The following is a 12146-nucleotide window of genomic DNA, read 5'->3' as shown; positions in this document are numbered from 1 at the left end:
GGTCTCACGTTTGTCCGATTTTTTGGCAACTCACACCACATGAGCCAGCCTCCCCCTGGGCGCGCAGGCAGGCAGGGCTTTCGCGGCTCCCAGCAGGGGGGTCCCTCTCAGTGTCCCCCGTCTCCAAGAAGCCTCAAGGTCCTTTCCTACAACGGCTCCTACTTCAACTGCGGCTCTCCGCCCTTTCGTGCCTGGCACCGCCTCCGCCCCCGAGGCGACAGCACGTCCGGATTCCGCCCGGAGCGGCTGGAAGCGGCTCCTGGGGAACAGCCCCGAGTGGGGCACAGCACCCCCGCAGCGCCTCCCCGCCGGCCCCTGCCCCGCCGCCATCGCGGCTCCCGCCGCAGCGCGCATGCGCGGTGCATGCGGCACTACAACCCCCAGGGGGCAGCGGTCCGCAGCCGCCGTCCCGGCAGGCACTGCGGCACCGCCGCGCCTTCCTCCCCGGCCTGGCCGCAGAGCCTGTCGGGACTCAGGGTCCCGTTGCGAGGCGGCGGCGCCGCCCGGCCGAGCTGCTCCGTGGGGCCGAGCTGCCCCGTGGGTCCGACCGGCCCCGCGCTGTCCCGCGGCCGCTCCGCAGGGGCGCAGCGAGCGCGGTGCCATAAACACTTCCCCACAGCGCACTTTGTCACGTCTCCCCCACCTGCCACCAGTCACCTCCGCTTCCGGCCGCACCCTTCCGCTCCCACAGTGCCCCGCGCCGAATCATGGACCACAATGGTGAGGAGGGGAGAGGCCGGGAGACCCGTTTACACGCGTCCCCACCCGGGCTCGCTCCGCGCTACCGGGCGGCGGGAGGCCGCGCGAGGGGCCGCCGGGTGCGGGGCGGCGCCAGGGTAGCGGCAGGATGCGGCCCAGCGCCCGGTAGCGCCAGCGGGGCCCGGGTTCGCCGCGGTTCCCCGCGCGGCGGGGCCTGGTCGCTCCCGTCATCGCCGGGCTCGCGATCGACCCCCTCCCTCCCCGCGCCGCGCGCCCGCCAAAGTTCGCGCCCGGCGGCCCCGCCCCCTTTCCCCCGGCGCGGCGGTTCGGCCCTGCCCCCACCCGGCGGGGCCGCTCGGCGGCGGGAGGGCCCAGTGCCGGCCCGGCCGGGCTGCGGAGCGGGGGTTGGCACGGCGGGAGGGCCCCACGCCGGGCCCGGCCGGGCTGCGGAGCGGGGGTTGGCACGGCGGGAGGGCCCAGTGCCGGCCCGGCCGGGCTGCGGAACGGGGGTTGGCACGGCGGGAGGGCCCCGTGCCGGCCCGGCCGGGCTGCGGAGCGGGGTTGACACGGCGGGAGGGCCCCACGCCGGGCCCGGCCGGGCTGCGGAGCGGGGTTGACACGGCGGGAGGGCCCCACGCCGGCCCGGCCGGGCTGCGGAGCGGGGGTTGGCACGGCGGGAGGGCCCCGTGCCGTCCCGGCCGGGCTGCGGAGCGGGGTTGACGCGGCGGGAGGGCCCCGTGCCGGCCCGGCCGCGCTGCGGAGCGGGGGTTGACACGGCGGGAGGGCCCCGTGCCGGCCCGGCCGCGCTGCGGAGCGGGGGTTGGCGCAGCGTCAGGCGCGGCCGCTGCCGGCGGGGGCTGCGCGCTCTCGGCCTGGCCCAGCAGCGCGGTGTGTGCGGAGCCCACCGGCCCGCAGCAGGTGGATGCGGCCTGGAGCATCCCGGGGGCGGCGGCGACGCGCTGGTGTTCCCGCGGCGTTTCCCCAGCCTGGGGCCGGTACCGTGTTGTGTGGTTGGGTCGGTGGGCTCTGGAGAGGAAATTTTCTGGATTTGGCTTCGTAGCTTTGACGCTTCGCTGGTCAGCGCACTGATGTAGTCCCAGAAACAGATGAATGGACGTGGGTTTTTAGCTTGGTTGGGGGGAATTTTTTTCTTCCCCATAGCAAATATTGCATTATAAACTGGTATGAATAAGATCTAGTATTTGAGCAGTATTTATAAATTAAAAACAAACATGAAATGCAAAAGGAACTGAAGTTGGTGAAGGTGACAGTTCAGGAGGATGTATCACCTCTAATTAAACCTTCTCTAAGTAGTCATAATAAATTTGGTATGTTTTACGTGTTTTTTTCTAGACTTCATCCTGATAGCTCTGCTTACACAGAGTGGAATTCATTATCCTTCTGTGAAACATGATTAGTAAACTTCCTAGTTTGGATTAGTTGAGTAGCTAACTTATGTAACTATTCCTAGCTTGTGAAGCTATGTGGAAGAAAAGCATCAGAACATAATTGTTTTCTATTGACAGTTCAGTGGGCTAAATAATAAACAGATTCTTGTTGTTGTTTGGGTTGTATATTGTTGTTTTTCCAATTTGTTTTAGTCATCCCTATTTGCAAATGGATTGAGATCTTGCAGAGACTTTTTTCTGGTCTACGGTGTTGTGTTTTTGTGTATGCTGGTAGAAAACAGAATTTCCCAGTATGGGGAAAACAGACAGCTTTAATTTTATTATATTGGGTCTCTGAGAAGCCTGGTGTCCTATGTTTTCTGGGCCATCTGCTTAGCCAACAGGACAGCCTAAACAACAGCAACAAATGAACAAAAGTAAAACCAGGCTTTTTTGGGTTTGCCTTTTTACATATTACCTTTTGGAGTGAAAGGCGTCAGCCACAGTGCCAAGAGGAATAAATACATTTGATCTATTACAGGAAATTGAGGGCTCTTGATTTTGAGGTGAAGTGACTGTCAGGGCACAGTCCCAACTTGAAGCTTTGTTGGAATTCCTAGTTTTGGTGGCTTGTGACACACCCCTTCGGGGATGAGCACATCCCGCTTTGAAATGCCTGTCAGAATGGCAGTTTCAATTAAAATGAAAGTGAGCTGGGTAGGTTCATGAAGGATATAACTTTTTTTGTGTGAAGACTCACTGGAAATGTAGGGAGTTGTACCCCTTCATGGGTGTTGCTTGTTGCAGTGTCCCCTCCAGGCTGTCTCTTGGAGCCTGGATCTGCTGAGGCGTGTGTCAGGCTATTTATTGCTTCATTTGCCCTGTTGCTTGGATTTAACTCTGGTCATAGAGAATTCTCTATGTGATGTGGAACAGTAATTTTCTGTTTAGCAAGGATACTACTACATACTCTTATGTTGTCAAGGTTGTACAAAGTAGTATTCATGCTGTGAGATGAGCTATACATGTCATTTTTTTTCTGTTGTGTAGAAATGACAGACTAGCTAACTTTTTACAGTAGCTTTGGTTTTAGGACTAGATTTGATTTCTAGATTGGATTGTATGTGAATTCTAGATTATAGAATTCTAGAAAGAATTGTATGTGAATGTATTTATTTTCTAGTGGTTAAGCTTTGATATGTCATAAGAGTCTTAAACAAACTTCAAAAAAATTTTTCTTGAAACTCTTCTGCTAATATTTAGTCTCTTTAGAAACTATTAGATAACTGAAAAAATACATAAACCTTTTTTTTTTTTTCTTTCATAGACAATGATTTGCAAGGAACAAATAGTTCAGGATCATTGGGTGGTCTTGATGTTCGTAGAAGAATCCCTATAAAGCTTATCTCAAAACAGACAAATAAAGCCAAACCGGCACCTCGAACTCCAAGAAATATGAACAGGATGCCTTCAAAGACACAAGCTGGTGATGAAGGTAAATTAATATAAATACTAGGCTGGTGGCAGCATTGTTCAAGACTTTATTCAGCCTTAGGAACATAAGGGTCCGAGGTTCTGCCCAAGTGCAAAACAAGTTTTAAATTTGCAAGTACTGCCACACGTTAAGGGTTAAATGATGCGCGTTCCCAAAGCAAACTGTCTCACTGTGCCTTTCTGTAGGATGGGCTCAGCAGATTAGAAGACCTGTTGCATCTCTTGATGATTCCAATATAGAATGACACATACTCTTAATAGGAGCCAGTGTCAATTAGGAAAGTGTTGTGGTTGGCTCGTGTCTTTCTTCTCTTTCTTTTTTTCCACAGAAGAATTTGATTATAATGAAGAGGAGCGATATGAATGTAAAGGAGGTGAAATGTTTGGCAATCAAAGGAGGTTTCCTGGACCCATCTTTTGGGACTATAAGGTAAAGTCATGGATGGGAAGTTGTGAATCTTAGCAAACTGTAGGTAGTCCTGGGAGATACCTTCTTAGATAAAGTGCTCCCTTTACTTTTGACTGAAAATACGTTTTCTGCTTTCTTTGGTTTGTGGTGTTGTTTCCTTCTCAACTAATTCAGAAATAATGGGCATGTTGTTGATAATAGAAATGAGAAGCTTTAGTGATGTTGGATTTTTTTCTCTCTCACTGTGTTCTCTATCCTATCAGATAAACTTGCTGGGGGAAAAGGATGATACACCGGTCCATTTCTGTGATAAGTGTGGATTACCCATCAAAATGTATGGACGCATGGTGAGTGGAAGATGCAGCAATGATTTCCCTTTAGGTAAAATTAGACTTTACTATGTCTCTGTGAGGCCACTGGAGGTTACTGATTTCAGCAGACCTCTGAATAAACACCTGAAGAATATCAGGATGGAAGCAGCAGCCTTCCCTGCTGGAGTGTTTTTGTTCCATCTGTTGTGCTGATTTCTCTTTACTCCCTGATTCACTAAACTGAGCTTGAAAATGTTAAACAAAAAGTCAAAACGCCATCACCAACAAAAAAAACTTCAAGTCTAGTGGCTTTTGACCTTAACACAATTTAGCTTTTAAATTAAAGGCTTTATCCCAATTAGAGACTTGCAATGAAGTTAGAAAACACTTTTGGCTTTTATGTCCCTTTAAAATTAGTGTAACAAAATCCCTGAGATTAATTTAGATTTAGACGTGTGATGTAACAGGCTTCAGGCTTGGACTTAATGACAGTTAATGCTTTTAAAACTTTACTTCCTTGCCAGCAATACAAGTGTAATTAGATTGCATATACAGCTTCTGTGAATGTTCAGTGTTGATATTACTGCAAGACTTAAACTTTTGCCTATACGTTTTTGCCAACTCTTATGAAACCAAACAAAAATACTCCCAAAAACTCAAACTCAACGCAAACTATTTTATAAAGTTTCTATGCAAACGTGCTGTTAACTGCTAACTGCCACTGTGCCTGTTCACCTCATATGTCACTTCTGTTATTAGAAATTATGTGCTGGAGGGAGGAACTGTATTCTGCAAAATGACATAGACACTTACATATCATGTCTTAACAGAGTCATGTTTTGTCTCTAGATACCTTGCAAGCATGTTTTCTGCTATGACTGTGCTATACTACATGAGAAAAAGGGAGACAAGATGTGTCCAGGGTAAGTTATCTCAAGATATATTATTAAAAGAAGTGTAGGAAAGTAACTTCAATATCTCATTTCAGATAGTGTATTAACATGGTTCTTATTCATGTACATTTAGCAGAGGCAGTAGAGTATTCTATACTACACAACTTTATTGTAGTTTCATATCCTGTATTTGGGGATTATAAGATATCAGTGTTTACTTTGGTGTTTAAGTATTTGTGTAGCTAACCTGTTACTGCTCCAATTTGAAAAGGAATAAATGACAGAGTGACCTTTGTTAAGGCTTTAAGTGCAGAAGAGAGGGAGAATTATGCTCAAAATTTTTATGTTATTTCATAGTTGTGTTTGGAGACTTAAAAACTAGATAAGCTTCAAACTCAAGGAGTTGTTTGTTTAATTGCCACAGTGGAGAAAAATTCTCAGTTTGAATTTGAGTAATTATGTTAAACTGGTTGATTTTTGGGGAAAAAAAAAAGGCAGATTGAGCTCTCTATGATGACAATAAACCAGTATAACCAATATTCTCTCCTGATGTAGCTGTAATGAACCTGTGCAGCGAATCGAGCAGTGTGTCCGAGGGTCTCTCTTCATGTGTAGCATTGTTCAAGGGTGCAAGAGAACTTACCTGTCACAGAGGGACCTACAAGCTCACATCAACCACCGTCATATGAGAGCTGGAAAGCCTGTTACTCGTCCTCCAATTGAACCTGTGCATCCTCCCATTGCCCCACCGCCTGCCGAAATTCCTGAGCGCTTCATAATGCCACCTGAGAAACATCATATGACCCACATTCCGCCAAAGCAGCACATCATGATGCCACCGCCTCCTTTACAGCATGTGCCACACGAGCATTATAACCAGCCACATGAAGACATTCGTGCTCCTCCTGCAGAGATGGCAATGGCTCCCCCGCCTCCTCGCCCCGTCAGTCAGGACACCTTCCGCATTTCAACGAGAAAACACAGCAACTTAATAACTGTCCCTATTCAGGATGACTCGAATTCGGGTGCTCGAGAACCACCTCCACCAGCCCCTGCTCCTGCTCATCATCATCCTGAGTACCAGGGTCAGCCGGTGGTATCGCACCCTCACCATATAATGCCTCCACAGCAACATTACGCACCACCCCCCCCACCACCTCCACCGATCAGCCATCCGCTGCAGCACCCTCCCCAGGCAGCAGGTACTCCTCACATGGTGTACAGCCAAGCTCCTCCACCACCAATGACCTCTGCTCCTCCTCCAATAACCCCACCACCTGGACATATCATTGCCCAGATGCCACCATATATGAATCATCCTCCTCCAGGACCTCCCCCTCCTCAGCACGGAGGCCCCCCAGTAAATGTCAGTGCGCCCCCTCCCCACCACTATAATCCTAACTCTTTGCCACAGTTCAGTGAAGATCAAGGAACTCTTAGTCCCCCCTTCACACAGCCCGGGGGGATGAGCCCAGGGATCTGGCCAGCTCCAAGGGGGCCACCTCCACCCCCACGAGTGCAGGGGCCTCCTGCCCAGGCCCCGCTTCCCGGACCGCACCACCCTGACCAAGCCAGATACAGACCCTATTACCAATGATATGAGCAGTTACATGCATAGAGAGTGCTATGAAGAGGATACAACTATATACAACAGCCTTTTAATTAAGTGTTTGGGGGTTATTTTGTTGTGTTTTTTTTTAAGATACTGTCATTTTGACTGTAAGACATTTTTGGGTTTGAATCTTAAATGATTTTTAAGCCTTGGCGCTAGGACTCTGACTTCAGATAGTCTGTAGTGCTAAAATAAGTGGCTTAGTAGACCACGGTTGCATTTTAACAGAACTTCTGTCTCTAGAGTGGCTAAATTGTCCTAAGATGAACACTTGTAACATTATTTACTGGAGAAAATGAACACGTGTTGTACCATTCTGAATATTGTTTTTGTTAAATCCAGTGTTTAGTTTCACTTGTGATACATTTTTGTTAACCTGTGTACAATAATTAAATTGAAATATGGTTGTAAAAGTGGTGAGTTTTTATATTAAGTAACACAGACATATTTGTGGGACATCATTTCGGCACCAATACTTTCCAAATGGGCAGTGTAATGAAATATTAAGGGAACTTTAATATTTCTCCTACTGACAGTTACCATTACTTATAATGAATTCAGGCTATGGTGAATTCATGGCACTAGAAATGGAACATGCAGAATACTGCATTTCAGCTTTTTCTTTATTTTCTTCTTTAAAGTTATGCAGCCAGATAAATTCATGAGGAGTACAGCTTTGGGGGTGTCATGGAACCACATAATAATGTATTGTGGGTTTCAGTGGGGGGTTTTGTTTGGGTTTTTGGGATTGGGTTTTTGGGTTGGTTGGTTTGTTTCAAAGCTAGTTTTGGTTCAGAAGGCTCTGTTTATGTGTGCACTGCTCACTGGAGTTGAATTCAAGCTATTGTGCTTGCCTGTGGCTATTTTTGGGTGGAAGTGGTTGTGAACTGGCTTGCCCTGTCTGTGAGAAGCAGGTTATTTTAGGTGGGGAAGTGGTGTTTGCCTCTGTCACTTCATGTAATATGCTGGGTAGGAGAACTTCCCATACGGAGAACCTGAAAGAAGTAGTCTGAAATCCCATATGTAGATATAAAGAAATAAAAAGCTAACCCCTTACCTGTTTTGGTTTTGTGATACAGATTTAATTGAACAGACAACAGTTAGGTGTTTTGTTTTGGTTGTTTTTTTGGTTTTTTTTTTTTGAGTAGCGATATAAATGGGCGCTGAGGTCTGTTTTGGTCCAAAATTTATGTTTTACAAGCGTACCTCTAAAGAGAAATATAATTTAAAATGAGAATGTTCTTTTTTAGTGCAGCTGGTAGCAGAACAGGACAGTGATGGTACCGTCTGTCGTTTGGAGTGCTTGTCTTTGCATTTCTCATCAATGTTGGTGCTGAACTATTGTTTTTCAAAATTCCGCATTAGTGGTGCTTGTAGATGAAGAAATCTTGTGGGGTTTTTTTGAAGGTTGGTGATTTCCCACTGTTCTCAATCCAAACCATTTTAACGCCTCAGTATTACTATTTATTTTGTAAACCTTCTTGGCTGCCTCATATGTTCAATATATGAAAGAGCTTTGGCAGTGCAACATTTCAAATTTTGTCATTTTAAGTATAAACGGTATTGTTTTTTAAATTACCAGAGCAAGGGCTCTTAAGATTTACTCTCTGTCCTTGGCCACTGTTGATTTCCTTGTGACCACAGGCAAACCTTTTAGAATACTTTTCAGATAAATACTTTCTTAGCGATGTGCAGATAAATTCTGACATGCTGGCCATTTGTATAGCACAGAATTTGCATAAGTGCCAACCGCTCAAAAGTCTGCTTAGCTGCTTCTTAGTCTGCTTCTTAGTCTGTTTCTTTCTAAGACAGGCTGCTTTGTTTTGTTTTCTCTGAAAAATAAGTCATTTTAAGCACAACACACTGGCAAAGTAAAAGAGGCTGATTGTGATGGTGTGCTATGGTACAGGGTTGATTGAAAATGTACTGTTTTGGTGTGTATGAAGGGGAGAATTACTCTGCCAGTGTTATTTCGGTAACTGACAATAAACACAAAGAACTACAGGACTCACTTTTGTCGCTGTCAAATTGCTTGGTAGGAGGAAGGTTAGGCACCTTTAGGTTACAGCTGGTAGGAAATCTGTGTGTCTGATTAATGTTCTTTGGCTCTGCAAAGCCAAACTTAGGTGAGACATACCTGTTGTAAACAGACTTCCTGATGGTTCTTGGTACCGTTTGGATTAGGCTGAGAAGGTAACACATGCGGGTTCACCACGTGTCTGGCTTTTCTGCAGGAAGATGCATCAGCCTCACCCGTGCACTCTTGGTTTGGAAAATAAGACATTCTGAAATCAGCTATTGCCCATCCATTGCAGGTGATGAGGAAACAAGGCAACTCCATCATACGTGTTTTTAGAAGTAAGGCAGGTTGTGTACTTTTATGTTACACAGTCTGTTGTTAAGCAGATGAAGGGTTCAAAATTAATAATTCTGGGTCCACTGCTTTTCTTGAAGTTATTGATAAAGTGCTTTTCCGTAAATGCAGAGGTAGTTGAATTGATTAAGGGAAAGCAGCAGCCTTTGGTCTGTCAAAAAGCACGGCATGGAAATGTATGTCACTGCAGAGCATGTGTGAGAATTTTTTGCTGGTAATGTTTGAGGCAAAGGTGACGTGTGTCTTATGGACCATGACATATTACACTAAAAATCAGTGGGATCCCTTGGATTGTTTCATCACCATGGACCAAAAGTCAGTGTGATAGAGGACTTAGTGAAAAGTCATCTTATGTAGGCAGGACTTGGATTGGGTCAAATTCCTGGGCCCTGCCTGTACAGGAACACCTACATCAGTTTGTTTATTTATTAAGTTTTAAGTATACCTGTGAGCCTAAGGTACTGTTGATACTTTCATATTTACAAAGTTTATAAATATCTGCATTGGTAGAAACCTTGTGCTAACAGTCTTTTCAATTTGTTTATGTGGGTTTGGGCATATTTTTTTGTTTGTTTTGTTTAATTGATTTTTTGTTTGATTTTTTGTTTGTTTGTTTTTTTCAAAATATCTGATCATTTCAAGTGGGATGTTCAGAAATGCCATATATTTTATTTAATGGTATTATTGGTGGTCTTAGAAATGTTGAGATGTATTGGCAAATTCTTTGGATTTCTACTTATATCTTCTTGTAAAGACAAACATTTGAATTGAGTTATGTTTATTTTGAATAAACATCCCTGTCTGTGGCAGTGATCTCCCTGCTGAGGCATTGCTGAGCAGATCTCGAGTTTCAAAGAGAACTCTGGTGACATTTACATATGTCATCCATTGGAGGTTCTTCTAATAATGTCATGTAAGGGAATGAAAAGAGGTTTGATGATGGTTTGTGTCCACCATGGAATGAATGAAAGGACGTCAGCAGATGGCCTGAAATCATCTGGGGTTTAGACGCTTGTCTCCTTATGCTTTATCTTCAATTCCATTGATAACTTAACTTAAAGGGTTGCCTACAAACATGCATACTTTACAACAAGCAGGCTAATTACCTGACATGTACTTTACATTTGATGTTTTTTTTATAAATGCTATTAACATAAAGATTGGATACCTACATGTGTTAAATTATATTCTTCATTAATTAAACAAAAAAAATAAATTATTTTTTAAAAACCAACTCCAAAAGAATCAGAAAACCTTCCTGAATGGAGTTTCCACTTCTTTTCATTTACTGCTCTCAAAGGAGTGTCTAATTCTGTTTGTAAAAAAATTAAGTGGAAGTAACTCATATTCATGCCATGTTCACTTTTACAGACATAACACAGGAGAAAAACTGTCTCCTGTGTTATGTGAAGTCAAGTGTTCTCAACAGCACATCTGTGGGTGTGTGTTCCCTGTGGACTGAATCTGAACACGTTTTCTGCCCTATGAAACTTGTGTGTGGTTTTGTGCCGTTTCTCTCCGCACGCACAGGGTCACATCAGGAGGTCCTGCGGAGCCTGGGAGGCTGGAGGAGCGCAGCAGGTTGCAGTTGCAACGTAATAGTGAACGTATGGGAAATAAGTTTGAACTTCTGTTCGTAGATATGGCACTACAGGGTTCAATGCAGCACAGAAATGTGCATGGTTCATTTTCATCCTGACTACATTTCTAAAGGAAATGTCAGTATTATACAACTTGTGCTTCCCCCGTTTTCTATTTTATGGTGTTAAAAGCAATTATTAGCAATTGTTAAATCATCTCTATATAGTAATGGTGCCTTCACAACTGCGAGGTTCTTCACTGTGTTCAGGTGTGTTATAGTGACGGTTCACACTGACCAGTTTTTAAACAGAACTAGTTGCGTTTGTTTGGGCCACGGGAGTGAGAATAATGAAGTTTGAAACGACTTTTAGCCTTAGCCATAAAACAGAGCGACATTAGAAACTTTTCATACTCTGAATTGTATCTCTTTGTTGGCTAAATATGGGACATGAATTTTAAGTTGGGATTATTTAAAAAATGTTTTTGTTTTTGATTCAGTTCATGAGTACAGGACATTAAAAGATTAAAAAAAAAGCAGCATACATCCAGAAAGGTGGGGGGGGGAATAGCAGCAGGACCTGGTGAATTAGCTCAGTCATCTTTAAACTTTTATCATTCATTTTGATAATAGTAGAATGCAAGTGATTATTGAGTCCTAGTAGGGCTGATTGTAATACACTTCTTCTGTTAATAGAAAGAGCGATAATGTACGCAATCAAGCAGGAATGTTGCCATTGTTATGTAGTAATGTTGCACAAAAGAACTTCAGCTGAACTGCTTAAAAACAAACAAACAAACAACCCCCCCCCCCCAAAAAAACCAAACCAGAGCGAAAAAACCACCACCAAATTGAGTAATTTTAAATAGATGTGAATGTGTCAGTTGACAAGAGTTTTCTTCATAGTCGTTTGTGAAAGCAAATGCTTGAACACAGCTTCAGGATAATTTATGGTGAATTAATTCCTGCACTGAATAAAATCACACAAGTACCAATGAGAGTTCCCGCACTTGTTCTTTGCCATCCCTGGGTCAGGTAAACTTTCAGGCACTTTATTTGGAAGCAGGAGGGAGTGGATGTTTTTTTAAGAGTGAGAAAAGAAAGCTGCCTACATTCAACACAGGGATGACTAATAGGAAGATCTAAGTGACATTTCTTTCCAGTAAAGAAGTGCCTAAAGATAGTTTTTTCTTAATAGAAACTTGGGTTTAAATTCAAAAAATATGGGTTTGCAGCTTATAATGGTCTCTCCGTTGGGCCCAAACCTTGAATAACTTAATAATTTTGAATTTTTTGCCTCTCTACTTTACACAAGCAACCTCTTCTCCACTGCAAAGTGAAAGCTGGGCAGCTGTGCAATTGGGTTGTGCAGACTAGAGGTTCAGCA

General features: G+C 44.7%; 1 protein-coding gene across 6 annotated transcripts; it reads left to right on the top strand.

Moving 5' to 3' along the window:
- The first annotated feature begins 542 nt into the window (after positions 1–542).
- CBLL1 (Cbl proto-oncogene like 1) lies at positions 543–7219 on the top strand. 6 transcript variants are annotated; one of them, XM_065049035.1, is made up of 6 exons: positions 543–720; positions 3415–3582; positions 3914–4011; positions 4254–4337; positions 5151–5224; positions 5750–7219. In XM_065049035.1, exons 1-6 carry the CDS (start codon positions 708–710, stop codon positions 6789–6791), a joined length of 1479 nt encoding a protein of 492 aa, XP_064905107.1. In that variant the 5' UTR covers positions 543–707; the 3' UTR covers positions 6792–7219. The 6 variants fall into 6 exon arrangements, with proteins under 6 accessions (XP_064905107.1, XP_064905106.1, XP_064905105.1 ...); XM_065049034.1 differs by having other exon boundaries at positions 3911–4011; XM_065049033.1 differs by lacking the exon at positions 543–720 and adding an exon at positions 1386–1694 and having other exon boundaries at positions 3911–4011.
- Positions 7220–12146: the final 4927 nt, after the last annotated feature.

This window comes from Columba livia, chromosome 1 (genome assembly GCF_036013475.1).
Source record: "Columba livia isolate bColLiv1 breed racing homer chromosome 1, bColLiv1.pat.W.v2, whole genome shotgun sequence".
Taxonomy (NCBI): domain Eukaryota; kingdom Metazoa; phylum Chordata; class Aves; order Columbiformes; family Columbidae; genus Columba; species Columba livia.
This window is presented reverse-complemented; position numbering and strand designations above follow the sequence as displayed.